Source organism: Culex quinquefasciatus, chromosome 3 (assembly GCF_015732765.1).
Source record: "Culex quinquefasciatus strain JHB chromosome 3, VPISU_Cqui_1.0_pri_paternal, whole genome shotgun sequence".
Classification (NCBI taxonomy): Eukaryota; Metazoa; Arthropoda; class Insecta; order Diptera; family Culicidae; genus Culex; species Culex quinquefasciatus.
The window spans coordinates 118,491,313-118,517,616 of record NC_051863.1 but is presented as its reverse complement, the minus strand read 5'-3'; the positions used below and the strand labels follow the sequence as shown (position 1 = coordinate 118,517,616).

General features: G+C 38.5%; 1 protein-coding gene across 4 annotated transcripts in view; it reads left to right on the top strand.

The window, feature by feature from the left end:
• Nucleotides 1-1,370: 1,370 nt before the first annotated feature.
• LOC6044164 overlaps nt 1,371-26,304 on the top strand; it is a 33,656-nt gene continuing 8,722 nt past the window's right edge. Inside the window, exons 1-3 of one of the 4 annotated variants that reach the window (XM_038265064.1) lie at nt 1,371-1,651; nt 2,035-2,304; nt 7,831-7,934. In XM_038265064.1, coding sequence (XP_038120992.1) covers nt 2,127-2,304; nt 7,831-7,934 — 282 coding nt within the window. In that variant the 5' untranslated portion in view covers nt 1,371-1,651; nt 2,035-2,126. Of the gene's footprint in view, nt 1,744-2,034; nt 2,305-7,830; nt 7,935-26,304 lie in introns of all 4 variants that reach the window. The other 3 variants (XM_038265063.1, XM_038265062.1, XM_038265065.1) reach the window with 3 other exon arrangements.

Here is a 26,304-nt window from a genome sequence, read left to right as displayed (position 1 = left end):
GGCAAAATTGTAGGTATGAATAAGGACTACACTGAAAAAAATGAAATGTACACGGTAAAAATATTGGCGATTTTTAATTTACCATTTTTTCTTACCACAAGTTCTTCCAGGATGCTTTCTTCGGACTGGCTGCGCTTGTGTTCGATACGATTAGATTAGATTAGATTAAAATCAAATTTGCAATCAAAAAGTATCATAGTGAAATTTTGATAAAGTGCACCGTTTTCAATTGAAAACCATTTTCAGGTATTTTTTTTAATAAAGTCGCATTTTTTTTTAAATTAGTGCACATGTTTGCCCACCTTTGAAAACTAAAAAAAAAATTAAAAGCTGAAAAAATTCTCTATATTTTGCACTTTTGAACTTTGTTGATACGATGCTTAGTTGCTGAGATATTGCCATGCAAAGGTTAAAAAACATGAAAATTTATGTTTTCTAAGTCTCACCCAAACAAGCCACCATTTTCTAATGATATCTCAGCAACTAATGGTCCGATTTACAATGTTTGAATATGAAACATTCGTAAAGTTTTTCGATCTTTACGAAAACAATATTTTCAAAATTTGTAAATCAATACTAACATTTGAAAAGGGTGTAATATTGATTGATTGGCCCTTTTGAAATGTAAGTTTTGATTTAAAAATTTGAAAATACTGTTTTCAAAAAGGTCGGAAAATTTCACGAATGTTTCATATTTTAACATTGTAACTCGGTTGCTGAGATATCGGCATTAGAAAATGGTGGGTTGTTTGGGCGAGAAAACATTAATTCTCCCCTTCTTTTTCACAAGGTCCTTTGTACATAGGAAACCCATGGCACATTGATTGTTTTGAAAAAGTAATCAAGAAATTTCCTGTTATTAAACCTTAGCATGGCAATATCTCAGCAACTAAGAGTCGTATCAAGAATGTTCATAAATTAAAAATAAAATAGTTTCAAAAGAGTTACCTGAAAATGGCATTAACTTGAAAACGGTTCTTTTTATCATCATTTTACTTAAGAACGTTTTGATTGCAAATTTGATTTTACATCGAAAATGAAGTTAAATTTTGATGCGACCAAAATTTCATTTTTTTTAAATATCAGTAATAATTAAAATAAATTTTTGCACAGCCTGGAAATTTCAAAAAATTTGGCATTTGATGTTTCCTAAAATAAATTAAAAAATAAAAATTGTGTTTTTTGCAAATCAAGTTTTAGTGACAAAAAGTTAAATAGAAAAATTGTCATTATTTTCAAACGGATATATATTTTTTCCTACAGAAACTGTTTTTTACACCTTTGAGTATAAAATAAAATTGTCGGTCGATGTCCCATAGAGTTGCTCTGTTGTTATTGCGCTGATACTGGGTGGTTCGGGCACCAGGAATTAATTTTTATTTCGGTCTCGATTGCTGCCCGCCGGCAGTCGACCGTGAAGAGCCACCCTTCGAAGTAGTTGCGTCGTCCTCAATTCCAGTTGTTTCGCCGTCGTAGCCGGGAGTCAATCTGCTAAAACACGCCTCGCCGTGTCGTTCCGGGGAAAAAAGTGCGAAAGTCAGCCGTCTCAGCAAAAACCAAAAAAGAAAATAAGAGAAGAGGAAGAAAAAGCTCAGATTAGTCGCGTAGATCCAGAAAAGTAATCGTCCTATCTCTAGACGGCGAACGAGAGGTATCGTTTCGGGCGGATTTTCAGTTCATTTGGGTGTGAAATAAACGGGGATAGAGGTTCGTGAAAACAGATCGTAGGAAGGAAGAATCAAGGTGTGTTTTGTAGCGTATTTTAGTAAAAAAACAATTTGAAAGTAGATTTTGTTTCATTTAAAACTTGTTTCATCTAGTTTTTAAAGATTAAAAATATTTTGAACAATAATTCCCCAAACACACCGTGAAGCATAAAAGCGCGTGAGAGTCAAGAGTGTGCCTATTGCCCATCGTCAGGGGGGTGGGAAAGTTCATCTGGTGGAAAATCAGCACGTGGGAAAATTTGGTGGCGGAAGTGGTGTTGAAATTGAGCTTTTTTTTCCCTTTCTCTTGTGGCTTCTCCATTTCCAGCAACACTTCAACTCCCTTCTCAGACTGTTTTCCGTTCAGAGCCGTTCGGAACGGGCTATGAAATTAGAAGAGTCAAGTCAGCAACCACGATAATGCCAGGGGCGACAACACGGCCCAGAAGAAGAAGCAGCTTAACGGCCGTAATCTTCCTGATTACCGTCGGATTAGGGGCGAAAGTTGGCGATGCCGTCGACGGGACTGGCACTTCCAAGGAGGAAGTGCAGCAAGTGTCACCGTCGCAGAGATATTTTGACGCTGTTGCACCGGAAGGTGAGTCGGGAACTGCAAACACTTGTAACACTTGGTAATTTGTGTGGTTTTGTATAGCTTTAATCAACGATCCAGATCTTGGGATTTGAAACATATTTTAAAAATTTCCATGATGTAATTTCGGTCACAAGTACATAGCAGCAAATAGTTTTTTTTATACTCACTAAGAGTTAACAACCGTAATATGGGGCGAAACGGTACACATGGGGCGAATTGGGACAGCTGTTTTAGCCTTGTTACTGGACAACAATTGGGTAACGTAAACTGCGGTGACATTGACGGAATTTAAATTTATTTTTGGAATATTTTCTAACTGGTATGGTTTGTCTTAAGATTTTTATTTTCGAAACATGTACTGAGGTAGGCCACACATGGTGCGTGCACTATTTTTTGATAAAACATAGTTGCATTGAAAATCCATACTTTGAATTCCGGGGTGACTTTGTAAGTCATAGTTATTCTTGTCAAAATCAGATTTAACACTTCGTCTGCTGTGTGCTATCTTGTGACATAGACCATTTTGGTCGAAAATGAGTTAATGATGACGTTTTGCTATACTTAACAAACACTACAAGATGCTTTAACCCGATTTTGGAAACTCGCTTCCGTTTCCCGGATATTGCAATACACATTTGTGACATAGACCAATTTATCATTGACACACTTGTGACACGTCATACATGTTGTTGGAAAATGTGGAAAATTTTTCTTGTTTTTCACTAATTTATGTACACACATACTTTCTAAAGGCAATGCAATCTTTTGTTTATAAAAATATACTGGTTAAGTCGATTAAACCATTGATTTGAGCTTATTTTAGTTTGTATGGGAATTCTGTGCACACTTGTGACACGTAGTACAATTGAAACTTGGAGCGTTTGTTAAGCGATAGCAAACGAACCGATTGCTTCAAAAAAGTTTGGCTCTATCATTCAAAGTTTTGAAATTATTTACTAACAAACTTTGGGTAATTCTCCGCCATCTGACACAGCAGTTGCCCCGACCCCTCTTCGATTTGCGTGAAACTTTGTCCTAAGGGGTAACTTTTGTCCCTGATCACGAAACCGAGGTCCGTTTTTTTATATCTCGTGACGGAGGGGCGGTACGACCCCTTCCATTTTTGAACATGCGAAAAAAGAGGTGTTTTTCAATAATTTGCAGCCTGAAACGGTGATGAGATAGAAATTTGGTGTCAAAGGAACTTTTATGTAAAATTAGACGCCCGATTTGATGGCGTACTCAGAATTCCGAATAAACGTATTTTTCATCGAAAAAAAACACTAAAAAAGTTTAAAAAAATCCTCCCATTTTCCGTTACTCGACTGTAAACAAATTTGGAACATGTCATTTTATGGTAAATTTAATGTACTTTTCGAATCTACATTGTCCCAGAAGGGTCATTTTTTCATTTAGAACAAAATTTTTCATTTTAAAATTTCGTGTTTTTTCTAACTTTGCAGGGTTATTTTTTAGAGTGTAACAATGTTCTACAAAGTTGTAGAGCAGACAATTACAAAAAATTTGATATAAATACATAAGGGGTTTGCTTATAAACATAACGAGTTATCGCGATTTTACGAAAAAAAAGTTTTGAAAAAGTTGGTCGTCATCGATCATGGCCATTCATGGTCACCCGCGACAGACACGGACGACGAAACAAAGAGAAACGCAAAAAGTAACTTTTTCAAAACTTTTTTTCGTAAAATCGCGATAACTCGTAATGTTTATAAGCAAACCCCTTATGTCCATATATCAAAATTTTTGTAATTGTCTGCTCTACAACTTTGTATAACATTGTTACACACTAAAAAATAACCCTGCAAAATTAGAAAAAACACGAAATTTTAAAATGAAAAATTTTGTTCTAGATGAAAAAATGACCCTTCTGGGACAATGTAGATTCGAAAAGTACATTAAATTTCCCATAAAATGACATGTTCCAAAATTTTTTACAGTCGAGTAACGGAAAATGGGAGAATTTTTAAAACTTTTTTAGTGTTTTTTTCGATGAAAAATACGTTTATTCGGAATTCTGAGTACGCCATCAAATCGGGCGTCTAATTTTACATAAAAGTTCCTTTGACACCAAATTTCTATCTCATCACCATTTCAGGCTGCAAATTGTTGAAAAACACCTATTTTTTCGCATGTTCAAAAATGGAAGGGGTCGTACCGCCCCTCCATCACGAGATATCAAAAAATGGACCTCCGTTTCGTGATCAGGGACAAAAGTTACCCCTTAGGAATCTACCTTAAAAATCTAATTTCTAGCGCTTTTTAGCTAGAAACACTATTTCATGAAATCACAACTCAAAGTTTTCAAATATTTGGAGCGAGTTTTTGAAATATAGTTGCATTTTTTGGGTAAATTTCATATGAGACGAAGTTGTTTTTTAATGTTTTTTCATGGTTTTATGTTATGATTTTTGTTGTATGGTATTCAGCCTAATAAATTTTTTTTTTGTCCGCCTTGTGGGCAGATATTGGGATTAGTTCACCTCGACCGTCCTAGCGACTATCTTTTGTGATTCCCTGTTATACTCTTAAGGCTGCAATTTTTGCTCGAATCTTATTGAGAAGAATCAAGCTATCTGTTTACAGTCTTTTTCCAATGCACATATACACTGGTAGAGTGCTCCTGAACGCAGTGCGTTGAAGCGTGGTTGTGCGAAAGGAAGAATTCTCCTCTCGTGTTTTTTGAGTCCGAACACTCATCGTATCTGTTAGCGCATCTTCGGCTAGTTGGCCAGTCAACTATCTTCCGAAGTGCACAGATCAGCCGAAGCTAAGTAGTTGTAGTTGACCTAGCGAAGGAGAAATGAGCAACTTTTGAAGAATTGTTGTGGCTCGCAGGCTGTTGATGTCCAACTTCAAATGATGAGGACGGACGGGGACTGGAGCGGTCCCTGTTGGCTATTTTTAGATCTCTCCCCTTTGTCATCAGTTTTTTCGGCTCTCTCGTATTGACCCTACTGTCGTCAGTTGGCATTGGAGCTCTTCGCCGAGTAGTCCATTTTGACTAACTCGAGGTTTCTCCAAAGCGCAGACAGCAGGGAAAGAAAAACCTGTACTGATTTTGCGGGATGACCAAAGCTCCAAAGCTGCCACCCGAGGATTGAACCTCTGACCTTCCGCTTGTTAGGCGGATCCCGTAACCACTCGACCACGGGAGGTTGGCAGCCTAATAAATTAATAATATTAAAATAATTTTGAGTATTTAAAAGTGGTTGAAATTCAACGATATTTTTTCATATATAACCCTCTTACGCCCTTGGTAGCTCACGTGCTTCATAAATTTATAACTTCAATCTGTAATTTCTCGAATGCTTAGAAACAAATTCTTCTCACACAAACCTTTTTTTTTAATTTAATTATATCAGTTCAATTTCCATCCAACATATTCAAGGTAAAAAAAATCAAACAAATCTTTTTTTTTATCTTTTTTTCAAATGATATTTGAAAAAAAAATATTAAAAAAAAATGTCAAAAATAAAATAGTTTATATTCATTCCATAACAGCGTATGTTTTGTTGTCCAACATACAAGCAAACAATATTCCTAGTGGTGAATTCTTCAGAAATAAATATTATCTGAATTAAACCTTGACATGAAATTTACAGACAAGTGGATTAGTTCAATATGAACAGTAGATGGAAATTAATAAAATCAAATCAGGTTCTCCAATTATTATTTTTTGTATAATTTCAAAACATTAGTAACAAAAAGGTAGGAAAATATATGCTTCTGCTTGTAGTTCGGGAATTCCCGGGAAATTTACAAATTTCCCGGGAAACGGGAAAAAAAAAATTTCCGGAAAATCCCGGGAATTCCCGGAAATTTTTTTCCCGGGACGAGAAGTTGGACGCTCTAGTTTTACTTTATGCCCATTTTGAACAGCTTTTTGATAAAAATGAGCAAATTTCATTAAAATTGATACCATTTAAAATGAGTTTTTCTTACAGAAAAAACAAAAGTTGAATTTTTGAAGGTTGAAAATTTGGTTGGTTGAATATTACTTCTTTTCAAAAATGTGTAATAATGTAAACCTGATGAATATTTATCAAAAACTTATCAAAATTCATCATTTTCAGAGGTAAAACTAATCTTTTTTTTGACACAATAGGTATCATCATTTCCTGATGAATATTACCATAATTTTTTCTTTGTGTAAAAATGTGACACCACCAATTTTTCAAACTTTTTAATCAGCAAATATCCTCCCTCTTCTTCACCAATTAGAATTGTAAAAATTTTGTCTGCTAGATTTTTCCAGATTTTTAATCGATACTTTACCAGATTTTATATATTTTGACCTGGTTGCCCTGTCTGTATCCTTCCGGCAAAAGTGGTCAAAACTAGTTTTTAGAGGTGTTTTTGGACTTTTTCACTGATAGGTAACTCTTTCAAGTTCAAAAAATTAACTTTGAAACAAAAAAACAATCGTAAACATGCACCATAATCTGCTTGTGCCCAAAAATGAAACATTTGAAAAATTTATTGCCATAACAGATGTCTCAAGCCAACCCTTGATTTCTTAGCAGATTGCGGATAATTTTCTCTGAATCGACTATACTTCCATAGATATAGCCATACTAGTGTTTTACGTTCTATTATTAACCTATTCTTTCCTATTAAATTTTTGGTTTTATACAGATCCATAAATTTAACATCAAATCCCAGAAGGTCCCGGTGGCAAATTTTAAGACCGGATTTGTCTGATCACGCCTTCCGTCAGATGGGGAAGTAAATGTTGGCACCGGTCTAACCTAGAGGTTAGGTCGATAGCTCAGTACAGGTGTAGGAGTCGTCTCCCTGGGTCCTGTCCCGGTAGAGTCGCTGGTAGACAGTTGGACTAACAATCCAAAGGTCGTCAGTTCAAATCCCGGGGTGGATGGAAGCTAAGGTGTAAAAAGAGGTTTGCAATTGCCTCAACAATCAACATCAAGTTTCGAGTAGGAATCTCTTTATCGGGAACGCCAAGGCAATGCTGTAGAGCGAATAATTTGAATATTTTTGTCGGATTTCCATCATTTTGTTTGGAAGACTCTATTTCATCTCTTGGTAATATTAAATAGAGTTTTTTTTTCTGAAAATCGCAAATTTCACCGATTGAATATTTCGAATCGTACATCGTAATCTCCAAGTGAAATATTTTCCTTCCGTCATACCGTGCCGCGTACTCAAGGGGAATTACTAATTCGCTTTAATCGTCAAATGGGAAAAAATATTTTTACCGGAAATATTGCGGATTTTGTTGCAACATGAGAGTATTCCATTTCCACAAATCGGAGAAAAATATGAAATTTGCGGTGGCCTTATTTGCTGAATGGTATAAAAATCTTTTTTAAACAAGCTTTTACCTTAGAAATCTTCTTTGTAATGGATCAATAAAGATTAACACGAGTGTGACTCACGTAGATGACCAATAAAGTATTTGGTGGTGAAATTTTTAAAACTGATTAATTATTTCAATACAAACTTGTTATATTCTTGTGAAAATATTTCATTTGCTAACATTTTTTTCAGATCGAGAAAACTTCATCAAATACCACCTGGATAAAGCTTTAGAGGAACGGTACACGGACTACGTCAGCCGCACCCAAGCTGACTTTTCATTCGTCAATTATGGGGTAAGATTGTGTACCATTTAATAAACCATCTCACTAAACGCTGAAGGTGTCGTCATATTTTATTTTCACAATTGCTTCGGAAAAACCTCACCCACATTTCATTCATCTCACGCTTACACGAGAATATCATAAAGTTTGGCCCAATCAGATTAGTGGGGTCATCACCTTTTTATTACCCGTAAAACACGTACTCGAGTGCTGAACAAGAAACGATATGCTGGCTGAACGAGTGCTGACAGTGATAAGCATGAGTGACTTGTTATTAGTGATAAAGGAAGTAAATTATGGTTGAGGAAATTGGGAATTTACTAGTATACTCAAGGTGGATTTTTTCTCTATTTGGAATTTTCTTGAAATATAAAGGATCACACGACTCAAACCGGATGCCGATCAATGTCAATTTGTTCAAACGAACCAAAACTCTTTCTCACTTAAATTCAACGAAGGTAAATCGAACGCTTCATTGTGTCGGACGGTTTACCTTCTCGGAAAGCACTATCTAATAATGGCGCTGCTGGGCGACGACCCAAATCGTTTGCCGGTTCCGTTCCGTGGTGCTTCGTGTAACGAAATCTTAAATCGAACAGTTTAAAGCCAAGCCCCTCTGCACTCGTAACTGGTGGTTCAAAGAGGGACCCTCTGATGAACGGGAAATCCGGTGAAGTGAGCGCTGCAGGAAAGAGATTATTTGGAATCATTTGAATGTTCTTACACATTTTATGCTGTAGGGTAGGGTAGTCATCAATGAGACACTTTTGGTTTTCAACTTTCAACGATTTTTCTAATTTTTTCATCAGAATGTCTTAATGAGCTTTTAGTTGCATTATCTTTCTTTTAATGTGTTCTATCATTGACCAAAATATGAGATCGATCCAACATCTAAAGCCAGAGTTATTCAACTGTCTCATTGTAGACGCACTTGGCAGGAACAATGAGACAGCTGGGGAACAATGAGACACTCTACGAAAATCAACATTTTTCTAGCAAAACATCATGTTTTTGTATTGTTCCATTACAGGTGACTTGCCTTGAACATTTTAGAGCAATTTTGCCAACATGAAACTTTTAATAACAAAAGTTACACTAAAAAGTATTTAAATTTTGTAAAATCCATATATTAATACCAAATAACTTTGTATGTTTGGTTAAATGAAGTTTAAACTCTATAAATATGCCAAAATAGTAGTTTATGCAACAAGTTGCAAAAAGAGGATTTTTTCAGCACGAGTCGTACATTTATCCAACGAGGTTCACCGAGTTGGATAAATACGACGAGTGCTGAAAAAATCAAGTTTTGCAACGAGTTCCATACAACATTTTTTGCAATTTCGAAAAACACCCATTGAGTGAAATTTTAAGTCGAATTTTCATGTATTTTGTCAATAAATCGTTTAAATCAAAAAAATGTTGAAAAGTGTTACTTTTCGAAACAAGTGCTGAAAAGTTCAACTTTTCAGCACCCATTTCAGTGCTGAAAAGTAGAACTTTTCAGCATTTATTTTGAAAAGTGTTGCTATTCTATTCTGTTATTTTTGGTACAGAAAAGTAGGCTATTTCGTCGTTCAAGAATGACAGGAAAAGTAAGTAGTTTCACGATGGAATTGCAAAAATCTCTTTTAATTCATGTTTTGAAAGATTTCCATCGATTTTGAAAAGTTTATTGAAGAAAAATCAAAGTGTCTCATTGTTACCCATGGGCTGAAATGAGTGGGGAACAATGAGACAGTCCTGGATTCTGGGTGTATTTTAAATTTTGGCCAAATCTAATGAAAGGACATTGTAACCCAACTTAATCCCTATGGAACGTCGAAAGACATTTGAAGAAATATTAGTTTTGGTGTAAATGGCAGCCTACGAGCGAAAAAGTATTTTTTGTCCATGATTTACTTTTACACCCCAGAATCAAACATTTATGAATTACTTTTCAAGGGAGCGTCAATAACCAAAGCCACTTATATGGCAGACGTGTATCCAGTAGACACACCTTTCTCCCAAATATGAGCCTGATTGGTTGAAACTACGACTTATCACTCCTCCGTCCAAGCCTCCGAAACCGTTGCTTCGCTAATTTCAACTCGCTCGCATTTGGCCCCATTTCAACCAATCTTGATCGTTCTTGCAGCATTCGAACCGGTAGGATTTCAAGATTCATCTGAAATAAGAACGAACTTGATCCGACTAACCTGCTAGTCACACCGACTAAATTCGTCGAAGCAACTCTTTTAGGCGCTCGTTTTAGGGAACACGTCATGGCCAAATCAACAAGAAAGCATTAAAATTTGAATTCAACCATCCAAATTTAACTAATTTGGGGTCGCTGAACACGAATATGACACTTAGAATATTCCAAAGTATTCAGAAATCCAGAAATCCAAGATGGCGGCCAATATGGCGCCTGTAGTACATTGGGAATATATATTTGAGGGTGTAATAGTGATTCAACCACTCAAATCTAACTAATTTGAGGTCGCTGAACAAGAATATGACACTTAGAAAATCCCAAAGTATTCAGAAATCCAGAAATCCAAGATGGCGGCCAATATGGCGTCTGTAGTATATTGGGAATATTTTGTTGAGGTTGTAATAGTGATTCAACCACTCAAATGTAACTAATTTGGGGTCGCTGAACACGAATATGGAACTTAGAATATTCCAAAGTATTCAGAAATCCATAAATCCAAGATGGCGACCAATATGGCGCCTGTAGTATATTGGGAACATATATTTGAAGGTGTAATAGTGATTCAACCACTCAAATCTAACTAATTTGAGGTCGCTGAACACGAATATGACACTAAGAATATCCCAAAGTATTCCGATGTCAAGAATTTCAATATGGCGGCCAATATGGCGCCTGTAAAATATTGGGAATATTTATTTGAGGGAGTAATAGCCATTCAACCACTCAAATCCAACTAATTTGGGGTCGCTGAACACGAATATGTCACTTTGTAAATTCCAAAGTATTCTGCAATTCAGAAATCCAAGATGGCGGCCAATATGGGACCCTGTAGTATATTGGGAATATTTATATGAGGGTGTAACAGCCATTCAACCCCTCAAATCTAACTAATTTGGGGTCGCTGAACACGAATATGACACTTGGTATATTCCAAAGTATTATGAAATTCAGAAATCCAAGATGGCGGCCAATATGGAGCCTGTAGTATATTGGGAATATTTATATGAGGGTGTAATAGCCATTCAACCCCTCAAATCTAACTAATTTGAGGTCGCTGAACACGAATATGACGCTAAGAATATACCAAAGTATTCCGATGTCAAGAATTTCAATATGGCGGCCAATATGGCGCCTGTAAAATATTGGGAATATTTATTTGAGGGTGTAATAGCCATTCAACCACTCAAATCCAACTAATTTGGGGTCGCTGAACACGAATATGACACTTTGTAAATTCCAAAGTATTCTGAAATTCAGAAATCCAAGATGGCGGCCAATATGGAGCCTGTAGTATATTGGGAATATTTATATGAGGGTGTAATAGCCATTCAACCCCTCAAATCTAACTAATTTGGGGTCGCTGAACACGAATATGTCACTTTGTAAATTCCAAAGTATTCTGCAATTCAGAAATCCAAGATGGCGGCCAATATGGAGCCTGTAGTATATTGGGAATATTTATATGAGGGTGTAGCAGCCATTCAACCCCTCAAATCTAACTAATTTGGGATCGCTGAACATGAATATGACACTTGGTATGTTCCAAAGTATTCAGAAATTCAGAAATTCAAGATGGCGGCCAATATGGCACCTGTAGTATATTGGGAATATTTATTTGAGGTTGTAATAGTGATTCAACCACTCAAATGTAACTAATTTGGTGTCGCTGAACACGAATATGACACTAAGAATATCCCAAAGTATTCAGAAATCCAGAAAAAAAATAAAAATTATTCCCAACATACTACAGGCGCCATTTTGGCAGCCATCTTAGATTTCTGGATTTCTGAGTACTTTGGGATATTCTTAGTGTCATATTCGTGTTCAGTGACTTCAAAATATTTAGATTTAAGATGTTGAATTACTATTACAACCTCAAATCAATATTCCCAATATACTACAGGTGCCATATTGGCCGCCATCTTGGATTTCTGAATTTCAGAATACTTTGGAATATACCAAGTGTCATATTCATGTTCAGCGACCCCAAATAAGTAAGATTTGAGTGGTTGAATGGCTTTACAACCTCAAATAAATTTTCCCAATATTCTACAGGTGCCATATTGGTCGCCATATTGAAATTCTTGATATCGGAATACTTTGGGATATTCTAAGTGTCATATTCGTGTTCAGCGACCTCAAATCAGTTAGATTTGAGTGGTTGAATCACTATTACAACCTCAAATAAATATTCCCAAATACTACAGGCGCCATATTGGCCGCCACCATGGATTTCTGGATTTCGGAATACTTTGGAATAGTCTTAGTGTCATATTCGTGTTCAGCGACCTCAAATTAGATAGATTTGAGTGGTTGAATCACTATTACACCCTCAAATATATGTTCCCAATATTCTACAGGCGTCATGGATTTCTGGATTTCTGAATACTTTGGAATGTTAGAATATTCCTCATATTCATACCCCAAATTGGTTGGATCAATCAAATCAAATCAAATTATTCGCTCTACAGCATTGCCGTGGCGTTCTCGATTGCGAGATTCCTACTCGAAACTAGGTGTTCGAAGGCTTGATTGTTGAGGCAATTGCAAACCTCTTTTACACCTTAGCTTCCATCCACCCGGGATTCGAACTGACGACCTTTGGATTGTTAGTCCAACTGCCTACCAGCGACTCCACCGAGACAGGACCCAGGGAGACGATTCCTACACCTGGACTGAGCTAACGACCTAACCTTTTTAGGTTAGTCCGGGGCCAACATTTACTTCCCGTCCGACGGAAGGCGTGATCAGACAAATCTCGTCTCGAAAAATGCCATCGGGACCGTCTGGGATCGAACCCAGGCCGACTGGGTGAGAGTTAACCACGCTTACCCCTACACCACGGTCCCGGCATATTGGTTGGATTTGAGTGGTTGAATGGCTTTACAACCTCAAATAAATATTCCCAATATACTACAGGCGCCATATTGGCAACCATCTAGGATTTCTGGATTTCTGAATACTTTGGGATATGCTTAGTGCCATATTCGTGTTCAGCGAACTCAAATTAGTAAGATTTGAGTGGTTGAATCACTATTACAACCTCAAATAAATACTCCCAATATTCTACAGGCGTCATATTAGCCGCCATCTTGAATTTCTGGATTTCTGAATACTTTGGAATATTCTTAGTGTCATATTCGTGTTCAGCGACCTCAAATCAGTTAGATTTGAGTGGTTGAATCACTATTACAACCTCAAATAAATATTCCCAATATACTACAGGCGCCATATTGGCAACCATCTTGGATTTCTAGATTTCTGAATACTTTGGGATATTCTTAGTGTCATATTCGTGTTCAGCGACACCAAATTAGTTACATTTGAGTGGTTGAATCACTATTACAACCTCAATAAAATATTCCCAATATACTACAGGTGCCATATAGGCCGCCATATTGGATTTCTGAATTTCATAATACTTTGGAATATACCAAGTGTCATATTCATGTTCAAATAAGTAAGATTTGAGTGGTTGAATGGCTTTTACACTCTCAAATAAATATTCCCAAAATTCTACAGGCGTCATATTGGCAACCATCTTGGATTTCTAGATTTCTGAATACTTTGGAATATTCTAAGTGTCATATTCGTGTTCAGCGACCTCAAATCAGTTAGATTTGAGTGGTTGAATCACTATTACAACTTCAAATAAATATTCCCAATATACTACAGGCGCCATATTGGCCGCCATCTTGGATTTCTAGATTTCTGAATCCTTTGGAATATTCTAAGTGTCATATTCGTGTTCAGCGACCCCAAATTAGTTAAATTTGAGTGGTTAAATGGCTATTACACCCTCATATAAATATTCCCAATATACTACAGGCGCCATATTGGCCGCCATCTTGGATTTCTGGATTTCTGAATACTTTGGGATTTTCTAAGTGTCATATTCTTGTTCAGCGACCTCAAATTAGTTGGATTTGAGTGGTTGAATCACTATTACAACCTCAAATATATGTTCCCAATATTTTACAGGCGCCATATTGGCCGCCATCTTGGATTTCTGAATTTCTGAACACTTTGGAATATACAAAGTGTCATATTCGTGTTCAGCGACCCCAAATCAGTTGGATTTGAGTGGTTGAATGGCTTTACAATCTCAAATAAATACTCCCAATATACTACAGGCGCCATATTGGCCGCCATCTTGGATTTCTGGATTTCTGAATACTTTGGAACTTTCTAAGTGTCATATTCTTGTTCAGCGACCTCAAATTAGTTAGATTTGAGTGGTTGAATCACTATTACACCCTCAAATATATGTTCCCAATATAGTACAGGTGCCGTATTGGTCGCCATCTTTGATTTCTGGATTTCTGAATACTTTGGAATATTCTAAGTGTCATATTCGTGTTCAGCGACCCCAAATTAGTTACATTTGAGTGGTTGAATCACTATTACAACCTCAAAAAAATATTCCCAATATACTACAGGCGCCATATTGGCCGCCATCTTGGATTTCTGGATTTCTGAATACTTTGGGATTTTCTAAGTGTCATATTCTTGTTCAGCGACCTCAAATTAGTTGGATTTGAGTGGTTGAATCACTATTACACCCTCAAATATATGTTCCCAATATTTTACAGGGGCCATATTGGCCGCCATCTTGGATTTCTGAATTTCTGAATACTTTGGGATTTTCTAAGTGTCATATTCTTGTTCAGCGACCTCAAATTAGTTAGATTTGAGTGGTTGAATCACTATTACACCCTCAAATATATGTTCCCAATATAGTACAGGCGCCATATTGGTCGCCATCTTTGATTTCTGGATTTCTGAATACTTTGGAATATTCTGAGTGTCATATTCGTGTTCAGCGACCCCAAATTAGTTAAATTTGAATGGTTAATTTCAAATTTTAATGCTTTCTTGTTGATTTGGCCATGGTGTGTTCCCTAAAACGAGCGCCTAAAAAGAGTTGCTTCGACGAATTTAGTCGGTGTTACTAGCAGGTAAGTCTGATCAGGTTCGTTCTTGTTTTAGATGAATCTTGAAATCCTACCGGTTCAAATTCTGCAAGAACGATCAAGATTGGTTGAAATGGAGTCAAATGCGAGTGAGTTGAATTTAGCGAAGCAACTGTTTCGGAGGCTTGGTCGTCCGTGTAAGTGAAATATGCCTTGGACGGAGGAGTGTTATGAGAGCCATTTTATCATTGTTCCCCGTGTCTCATTGATGACTACTCTACCCTACATTTATAATGATTAAACAAATCATGTGCCGGGACCGTGGTGTAGGGGTAAGCGTGGTTGCCTCTCACCCAGTCGGCCTGCGTTCGATCCCAGATGGTCCCGGTGGCAACTTTTGAGACGAGATTTGTCTGATCACGCCTTCTGTCGGACGGGGAAGTAAATGTTGTCCCCGGTCTAACCTGGAGGTTAGATCGATAGCTCAGTCTAGGTGTAGGAGTCGTCTCCCTGGGTCCTGCCTCGGTGGAGTCGCTGGTAGGCAGTTGGACTCACAATCCAAAGGTCGTCAGTTCGAATCCCGTGATGGATGTAAGCTTAGGTGTAAAAAGAGGTTTGCAATTGCCTCAACAGTCAAGCCTTCGAACACCTAGTTTCGAGTAGGATTTTCGCAATCGAGAACGCCAAGGCAATGCTGTAGAGTGAATAGTTTGATTTTTAAACAAATCATGTTTAAATATTTTTAGAAAACAGATAGGGGAAATATGCCCATTTAAGCCTAATAAGCGGTCGTGTTTGAATGATGCTGGATAATCTGGATTGTTCCTTGAAATTCACTAAAACCAAGTACACCAACGAGTAGAGCAACTTTTTGTGAACATTTCTTTTTATTTTCACTTTTATTAAATGTTATGCTATTGCTTTTAGCAAGCATTTTAAAAAATATTTCAAAAATGCATTCTAATCAGTCGAGTGCATTGAGCCACGCCCATTTTTCTATTTTCAGCTAAGTTCTTTTTTTCTTCCAGCGCTCTTTTGGGTCTGCTTAGTGCTGCCAAAATTGATGAAATTTTAAGCGAACACTCACGAAAAGTAGCATTCATAGCGAAAGTTTCCTGGTAGCTTGTTCACTCTAACAGGCGCTGCACCAGCATGTTGGTGGTTTTGGGGCCACCCTTTGTTCTTTATTTGCCTTCGCTCCTCGCTCGGTTTTCTTCAGCCTTCTATTGGAATGTGTAGTCAAAATTGAAACGTCAAAAGACTTAGCGCGTTTGTTTTTTTGTTTGTGCTTGCTAATTATTTACATTTTTCTGGATTATTTTTCAAGTGAGTGACTAAGTAATGGTCAAAAGAACATGTTGCCGGTAGTTGGAAGCAATTTTATATCTTAAGCGCATTGAAATCGTTGGCGCGAGTGAAAAGATATTGATGTCGACTTTCGTTAAGCAGTTAACCTCTGATCTTGCGTGTGTTTGTGTGTACCACCAAAATGATAAGAAATGGTCTCACTAAATAGAAATTATGATCAAAAATGCATTAAATTTGATCTTTTTGGCCAGTAAATGGCATAAATGTGCGTGCTTACTCGAGGCGGTGCTGTTGCTGGTAAGTTTATAGCTTAAAAAGTATTTTTGGAGCTTTAATCGAGCATCAAACTCCCCATATGACGAAGATAGGTGTTTGATTAGAATGGGTATATTTCCCCTATGTTTTTTATGTGATGGACATGCTCAGGGGGCTTTACATCAATTGATATTTTAGTTGAATAAACTTTTTAAAGCGATTGTAAATTATTCAGAATACATTAATATTATTTCTACTTAAAAAAAATATTTATTTTCAATGATCTCTGAAGTTTTCAACAGTCATTTTGAATTTTATGTATTTAAATCGTATATCTTTTTTAAACTTGAAATCGAAAGATTTCCTCATCAGCCCAGTCCATTTTCCCCAAGTACCAGCAGCACAGTTTTTCTTGGCCCCCATTCAGCACGTTCGACGGCATTATCCCCATTTTACGATCTTGCACAATCCTGGCTTTGGAGAAGCATCTTCCCCACACATCTCCAAAGTCCACAAGTCCTTCATTCTGCCAGTATTGAAAAGCGCTTAATATTCAATAAAAGGCGATGAAGTGGAAAGCTTCCCCATTTTCCAAAGGCCCCCGTCCGATATCTCGTGGGGTGGGTTTGACAAAATCGACCAAGACGCGGTCACTTTTCCGGGGGGTGGGGCTGTCGTCCTTTTTAATGATTCAGACGTTTAAATGGCCAAGTTGCAACAGGGTGTTAACTTTATTGACGAAACGCAGACGGGGTTCAAAATTAGATTTACTGTTGGCTGGATGGGCGAAGTGTCGTCATCTTGATTAAAATTTGTTAATGATGTTTATTGCTGCACGTGTTTTGAATGATAAAAGCTAATTTTGATTGAATTAATTTTGTGAGCAACCTCCGAAAAGCGAACAATCTTCTCCAACAGTAATTGCCAGCGAACTTCATTCAAAAACCATTCAATCAATACCGACTGACAGACAGTCACCCTCCGCTTGAACACCAATCCATTCATTACTGCTCGCACAGCTCAGCTACAGTCTCTTCTCTAATGATAAAACATGGTGCAGCAGTTCTATTGAGACAGTGAGCCCGGAAGGAAATTGAAAAACGATATCGTTAATTTTCTACCCCCCAGGATGTACAGGAGGAGGGGCGGGGGTGAGCTTCCTTTGAGCAAGGCAAAACTGAACCGGGGCTTGATTAATTCTGCAAGTCACGTCCTGGTGCGATACGACGACGACAAGGAGCTAGAGTTGCGAAAATGTGTCAACTGCATAACTAACTGCAGTTTGATGCATTCCGGGAAATTCGGCAACGACCTGGGAGGGGAAACTGTTTGGACTGCGTTGAAACGTTGAGTCTCCTTTTGAAAGCATTATTAAAATATTTATTTTTGGATGATTATGATAAAAGGTTTATTTTTCAAATTCAAAAATAGTGACAAAAAACTGATGAAAGTGTAGTTTAATTGGAATTTTAAACAAACAAATCCTTTTCACATGGTCGACTAGATTTTGAAGTTCTTCAGACTAAAAGATCTCCAACTGAATTTGTTCTCAAAATTTGAAATCATCACTTAAACTTGCATCACCATCAATAGCTACCGTAAATTTCAAGACATTCGAGTACTTTTAATCTGTTTCTTCGTGCAAAACACCACTCCGTACTCGACTCTGCAGCTGGGACGACTTCCACGAGGCTTCCGAAGCAAACACACAGCCATTGTTGCAAGGATCTCCGACCGTCCTCCCGCGCGGATCATGTCTCCTCTAGCTTGCGGGGCAAAATTAATTTATATTTAAATTTTCATATCAATTTCCCTTCTTGTTCAGTTCACCGGCCACTTTATTCAATCTTCTCCTCGGTGAGGGTGCTTCTCCTCGGGGGTTGTTCCGGAGCCAGGGTGAGGCCACCAGTTCCGCAAGAAGATGAAGTTTGAAGAAAATGTTTCCCTTTAGTCGGAGATGGATTGCGTTGGAGGAGGGAGAGAGGGTATTGCTCGGGGCACCTTCGAGACACTTTGAAATGGCAAGACAGTTCCCCCCGTCCCCCTTGGGTGGCACGATCCAACTCTCGGAGACCGTTTAGCGGAAATGGGTCCAATGTTCGGCAATTTTCCATCCGGTGGTGGTGTGCTGCTTCCTCAATGGGGGAACTAAGGTCGCCTCGTGGATTGGCCAGATTTTAATGAAGCGTACAAATTGGTTGTGCTTTGTTCGATGGTGAGGTTGGCGTTCTGAAAGGAACCATACGTGGAACTGGACGAAGGCATGAGGTTAACAACCACAACAGAGAATACTCACACGCATACACAAACGCATGGTGATTCGTTTTGTCTCAAACGACTTACGTTTTCAGAAATCTAGGGTAGTCTTGGGCTTATACAATTTTGAAATGTTGTGAGAAACTTGACATTTCAAATTATTTATTTTTTTAGTTGCTCATGCATTACAATTTTTACCTAAAAAGGCATTTGATTATAACTGCTTCTATTTGCTTGAATGTCTTGAGTTTAAAATTTGGAAAATATTTTTATCAGAAAACATGTCATTCATGTTTCAATTTTTAAATTTGAAACTCTGATCAAAAAATATAAAATGTGAAATTTCATGTAATGGTTTCACTATTTTGCTTCGCTTAGAGACGGTGATTTAAGCGGATTGAAGGCTGGATTTCACCAAGTCGACCATGTGAAAAGACATCATGATATTATAAATTTTCCAATTATTCACTAAACAGCTTCCCTATTCAGCAACTAACGGTTAAATTTTCAAACTTAAGAATATTTGTGAAACGTTTTAATCCCTTTAGAACAAAATTTAACTATGAGAATTTTGAAATCAAGACTAACATTTCAAAAGGATCGTAACATTTTCAATGACAAATGTTTTTGACTTCCTCACTATACTGAGAAAAGGCTATAAAATCACTCGAAAAACGAACTTTTTAGTTAAACCTCCTAGACCTACCTTCATTTGTACGTATCGACTTAGAATCACCAGCTGAGCAAATGTCTGTATGTTTGGCTGTATGTAGACATGTGTACCAAATCAATGTCACTGGAATATCTTGTCACAAGCTTAACCGATTTTGGCCGAAATAGTTTTAATCGATCCGTCTTAACGTCCCCTAAGTTGCTATTAAATTCATGCAGTTTTATCATGTTTTCAAAAAGTTATGTTTAAAATACTGTTTCATATTAAATTAAAATTATGGTAAAAAGGGCGGTTTTTTCATGAAACCATCACATGTTATATATTTTTAGAAAGCATATAAGAAGACCTTTTAGGTGGAGTAAGAATTTTCAAGATTTCACTTACCTATCTTAAATTACAAGCGTTTTAAAAAATGGTCTGAATTCGCATAACCTCAACTCGTCGGCCGTAGAGGGTGCCGTGTAGAGGGATGCAATTTTCCTCAAAGACCGTGTCTGTATAATCTTGACAAAAAGTCTGTAGAAAGTCTGTTTTTTTTTACTCGTCATTTATTTTTATTAGGACCTCTTAGGTGCTGCGATCACGTTAGGGGACATCCATAAACAATGTGGACACTTTAGGGGATTGTAATCACTCTATAAATGAGAGTAAGGCACCAACCACCTAAAAGGTGGATTAAGTAACGTTTTTTAGTTAAAATAAATTGTATCAATTGTAATTGTATCATTGCTGAAATATAGCTATGGGACCATCCATAAACCACGTGGACTCTTTAGGGGGCGGGGTTATGACGATTGTCCACGCTCCATACAAAAAGTTTTTTTTTGTATGAACAATTGTCCACGAAGGGGGGGGGGGTTGAGATTTCCAAAAAAGTGTCCACGTGGTTTGTGGATGGTCCCTATTTAAAGTCAGCAATTAAAAAAAACGGATGCCACACTTCTTTTAACAAATCGGCTCAAAATTTTGGCGAAGACGTGGGTCGATTTGTTAACACTGGAGCGCCCAACGTATGTCCAACTTACACGGACGCCCAAGCCTCCCAAAAAAGGTGGAACGGTAACTTCAACTCGCTGGTTCGCGAGCCTAACTCAACCAATCAAGATGATTCTTCTTTCCAGTGATTTGTTAGGATGTCTAGATGAATCTAGAACTTTGCAGAACTTGATTTGATCAAATCTGTAAATTCTGCGACCGAAAACATCGTTCCACCTTGATTTTTTTTTCGTATAGACAGCTGCCAATGTTGTATGGAGCCTTGCATGAGCATGAGCATGAGCATGAGCATGGTTGACTGCCAATGAGCTGCTACTCCGTTATTGACGGATCAGCTGAAGTTAAACAATGAATCAAAAATGATCAGTGGGAGCCAACCATCCGTTCACTGTTTAACCTCTGAAGATCCCTACTTTATTAGTCAATACCGGCGCCCTCCCAAGAAGCCTGCAGTTCAACGAAAGGGAGGAATGTTAGTCCGATAGTTGAAGTTGCAGACTCATCAAGCACACAGTTTTTCGCTATATACTTGTTGATACCGCTTGAGACCGTTGAATCCACAGCATCTCCTTCAAGCATCACGTGATTATTATTTTGGCAAAAAAATAAAACCTTATTTGAAAAATTTAAACACAGTCCACCCGACGCCGTGCCTTCCGATCAACGATGATATAGGAAGGGCTTTGAAAATCACAAAACATCACTTTTCACTCTGAATATTTTTTTACGACCACGTGCTCCCTTTGCCAATTATGCACTGATGACGCTGCATTTTCAGAGGGTAATCTTCTCCTCGCAGCACACAATTCCCGACAAAAATGCGAAACAAAAGGCACACACAAAAAAAAATCACTTTTCACTCCGAATATTTTTTTACGACCACGCACTCCCTTAGCCAATTATGCATTCACCCGAACAGCGACATAAAAGAGACGGAAAATAACACGAAAAAACAGGACTGCGCGTCTACACAGGCACCGCACTACTCAATGTTGTATGGAGCCTTGCATGGAAAAAAAACAATGACAAAAAATCGAAGCTGTCGTGCTATCTTGTCGCATGTAGATTTTTGACGTTTCGAGAATAACGCGTTTTAATGTTTGACCTTCAATAAACAAAAACTAGCGCATGCAATGTAAACAATAACAAACACGTTGTGTTTGGTTGACCATTCTATGCATTATCCCGAAGTTTGGTTGCATTTGATTGCTGAGTTTCGAGTTATAGTTGCAAATGTTTACGGTTGTCGGGCTTGTACATGTGTCAAATTGCTGCTGACTTAATTCCCTTCGGGCAGTTGTCACACTTACATCAATTTGTCAATTTGGGTGTGTCAAGATAGCACGACAAGGTTGAAACTTCTTTCATATGAAAAGTGACAGCAATCCAGGGAGTTTTGTCGGGTTTTTATTGAATATTTTAGCAATGAGATCGAATTTTGGGAATCAGTGAAGGTCAAAAGCATTGAGAGCTGCACAAAATGGCGTTCTTAATTCAATTTGGTCCAAAATTCTCGTGCGACAAGTTAGCACTTCAGTGACGAAAATATATTTTTTTGGTCATGAGGAAAAACATAAAAAAAATAAAAATAAAATTGTCATGGAATTTTCTGATATCGTGGATAATTATTCAGTAGTATTTTTTAACATTATATAATTAATAAAACAGATTAATAACTCCAAAATAATTTTCCTAAATTTTCCCCAAATTGCACTTCAGATTCTATTGATCTGCTAGTGTATCTTCGCCCCTAATGCTGAGCTACTGCTCAACTATTTTGTGCAAAAGCACAAAATTTGCCTTCTATTCTCAACCGGGGTGGAAAAAATGGGAAACCTTCCGGGATGATGCACTGGCTGTTCCGAATCCGGCGAAGGAAAACTTGTTTGACACGGTGTGGTTTTATGCCTTCCTTCTGTTCAAGTGACTCTAGTATGTGTGTGTGTGTGTGTGTGTGTGTGTGTGTGTTTTTTTTTTTTTTTTTTTTTTTTACAAGGTCGGAATCTGCTACCAGACACCTGAGAATTCATTCCTCAGGTAGTGTGGGGTTGGGAAAACAAAAAAAGAGTTTTCCCGACCCACTAAACCAGTCCTTGAACGCCGTGCCCTTGTCCCCCCCGGGACCACCTTTCGGTATAACTTCGGGGGGAGGCGTTGCATTTTCTGCACTAGTCTACTTACAGGATCCATGCCGGCTGCTAGAACCATTTCCTGTCCTACATACATATGAGTCCATGCGAGGGTTTAACCGCGCCCAAGAATCGCGTTGCTTTTGATCGGCTAGTCATATGCAGCCCTCTCCTTGGACCATCGAGACGTGTACCGATTTGGTAGAGCCAACCGTCATAACGTGCTCTCCTTCACAGCCACACTCGTGGGTTCTCGACTCCTGTGACCATCGAGACGTGTACCGATTTGGTAGAGCCGACCATCATAACGTGCTCTCCTTCACAGCCACACTCGTGGGTTTTCGACTAGGCTCCTAGTCGTTCCTCCTCTGATCGTCTCTCCATTTCCGCTGGAGAGCCGAAGTGATCTGCGTCACCGCTCCGACGACCGCATTCCACTTGGCGATGTCGCTGCACATTCTTCGCACCACATTATCCGGGCTGGTGTCCGCTCCGATAATGGCCAGCATTTCGCTTCGCGCTGCCTCGAAGCGAGGGCAGGCGAACACCACGTGCTCCGGTGTTTCCTCGCAATCGACGCAGTCCGGACAGAGAGGAGACTCTGCATGTCCAAACCTGTGCAGGTACTTCCTGAAGCAGCCATGGCCCGACAGGAACTGTGTGAGGTGGAAGGTGACCTCTCCATGCCTTCTGCTCACCCACGTGGATACGGACGGGATAAGCCGATGCGTCCATCTGCCTTTCTCCGTGGTGTCCCACTCACGTTGCCACCTTGCCAGCGATTCGGCTCTCGCAGCTTCCCGGATACCTCTCGTGCCTCTCCGGGTGTAGCGCACGGTGTCCTCCTCCAGTGTGATGCCGATGGGGATCATTCCGGCTATGACGCCAACTGCTTCAGACGAAATGGTCCTGTACGCGCTTGCAACCCGCATGGCCATCAGTCTCTGCGTTCTGTCGAGCAGCGCTCGATTTCGCTTCGTCCCCAGCGCCGTCCACCATACCGGTCCGCCGTACCTAAGTATGGACGTCGCGACACTTGCCAAGAGGCGGCGCCTACTGCTCCTGGGTCCAGCGTTGTTCGGCATCATCCTCGACAGTGCCATGATCGCCTTAGCCGCCTTCTCGCAGGCGTAATCGACGTGGCTGTTGAAGTTCAGCCGGTCATCCACCATCACCCCGAGGTACTTGAGCGCTCTCTTCGAGTGCACGACGTGTTCTCCAACGTGTATCTGGGCCTGCTGCACCTTCTTGTGGTTACTAACCAGCACCATCTCCGTCTTGTGGTGAGCGATCCGCAGCTTCACCTCGAGCATCCAGTTCTCGATCATTGCGATTGCCTCCATAGCCAGCACTTCGACCTCCTCGACATTTTCGCCGGTTACCGTCAGCACTATGTCGTCTGCAAAGCCAACAATCTCTACGCCGTTGGGTAGTCCCAGTGTCAACACTCCGTCATACATTCCATTCCACAGTGCTGAACCCAGAATGGATCCCTGCGGAACTCCCGCGGTAACAACAACGGTTTTTTGTCCATCGGCAGTGTCGTAGACCAGCACGCGGTTCTCGAAGTAGCTCTTCAAGATCCTGCACAAATAGTCAGGCACCTTCATTTTGTGCAGCGCTGCTGCTATGGCCGCCCAGCTCGCACTGTTGAACGCGTTCTTGACGTCAATCGTGACTATTGCGCAGCAACGGTTCCCCCTGCGTTTTTTCCTCCGCGCTTTTTTTTTTTATTTTTTTTTTAATTTATATTTATTCAAATTTCTTTTCCATGTACATTCATTCAGTTAAAATATTATTGAGTGTCCAATCACAAACGATGACTTTTCACCTCAATTTTAAGTACTAGCAACTTTCATTTATTCATGAAATATTGTAGCTTTCGCTATTCAGTGATTTCAAATGTAGGAGGTCCTACATGTACAAAAGGGAAAAGGGATACCTTAAAACTAACTTATAAACTATATAAAGAGCGGATCAATGCAGCTGAAGACTGCAATGATTTTTGTCGAAATGCATCAATTATCTTATTGGACATAACATCCAAAGTGTCAACTTCGGCTAATTGATGAAGTTCACTGGTGCTGAACCAGGGAGGAAGTTTCAGAATCATTTTCAGAATTTTGTTCTGAATCCTCTGAAGTTTTTTTCCTGGTTAAGCAACAGCTTGTCCAGATCGGCACAGCATAAAGCATGGCAGGTCTGAAAATTTGTTTATAAATTAACAGTTTATTCTTGAGACAAAGTCTAGAATTCCTGTTTATAAGTGGATACAAACATTTAATATATTTGTTACATTTAACCTGGATACTTTCAATGTGATCCTTGTAAGTAAGGTTTTTGTCAAAACCAAGTCCAAGATATTTCACTTGATCCTCCCACTTTAAATTTACCTCATTCATCTTTATAATGTGATGACTTTTTGGTTTAAGAAAATCTGCCCTTGGTTTGTGAGGGAAAATAATAAGTTGAGTTTTTGCAGCATTTGGAGTAATTTTCCATTCTTTCAAATAAGAATTGAAAATATCCAAGCTTTTTTGTAATCTTCTTGTGATGACACGAAGGCTTCTACCTTTGGCGGAGATGCTTGTGTCATCAGCAAAAAGTGATTTCTGACATCCTGGGGGCAAATCAGGCAAGTCAGAAGTAAAAATATTGTATAAAATTGGACCCAAAATGCTTCCTTGAGGGACGCCAGCACGTACAGGTAGTTGATCAGATTTGCTATTCTGATAACATACCTGCAGAGTACGATCCGTCAAATAATTTTGAATAATTTTCACGATATAAATCGGAAAATTAAACCTTTTCAATTTCGCAATCAAACCTTTATGCCAAACACTGTCAAATGCTTTTTCTATGTCTAGAAGAGCAGCGCCAGTAGAATAGCCCTCAGATTTGTTGCTTCGAATTAAATTTGAAACTCTCAACAACTGATGAGTAGTTGAATGCCCAAGGCGAAATCCAAACTGCTCATTAGCGAAAATTGAATTTTCATTAATGTGCGTCATCATTCTATTAAGAATTATTCTTTCGAATAATTTACTAATAGATGAAAGCAAACTAATGGGCCGATAGCTTGAGGCTTCAGCAGGATTTTTATCCGGTTTCAAAATCGGAATTACTTTGGCATTTTTCCAACTACTGGGAAAATATGCCAAATCAAAACATTTGTTGAAAATTTTGACCAAGCAACTTAAAGTTGCTTCTGGTAATTTTTTAATTAAAATGTAAAAAATGCCATCCTCACCAGGGGCTTTCATATTTTTAAATTTTTTGATAATAAATTTTATTTCATTCAGATCCGTATTAAAAACTTCATCTGATGAAAATTCTTGTTCAACAATATTCTGAAATTCTATTGAAATTTGATTTTCAATAGGACTCAAAACATTCAAGTTGAAATTATGAGCACTCTCAAACTGCTGAGCAAGTTTTTGAGCTTTTTCCCCATTAGTTAATAGAATATTATCACCATCTTTTAAAGAAGGGATGGGTTTTTGAGGTTTCTTAAGAACCTTTGAAAGTTTCTAAAAAGGTTTGGAATAAGGTTTAATTTGTTCGACATCTCTTGCGAACTTTTTTCCTCCGCGCTTCGTCGGCTTTCTCGACCACTTTCCGGATGGCGTCCACCGTGGATCTCCCTTTACGGAAGCCA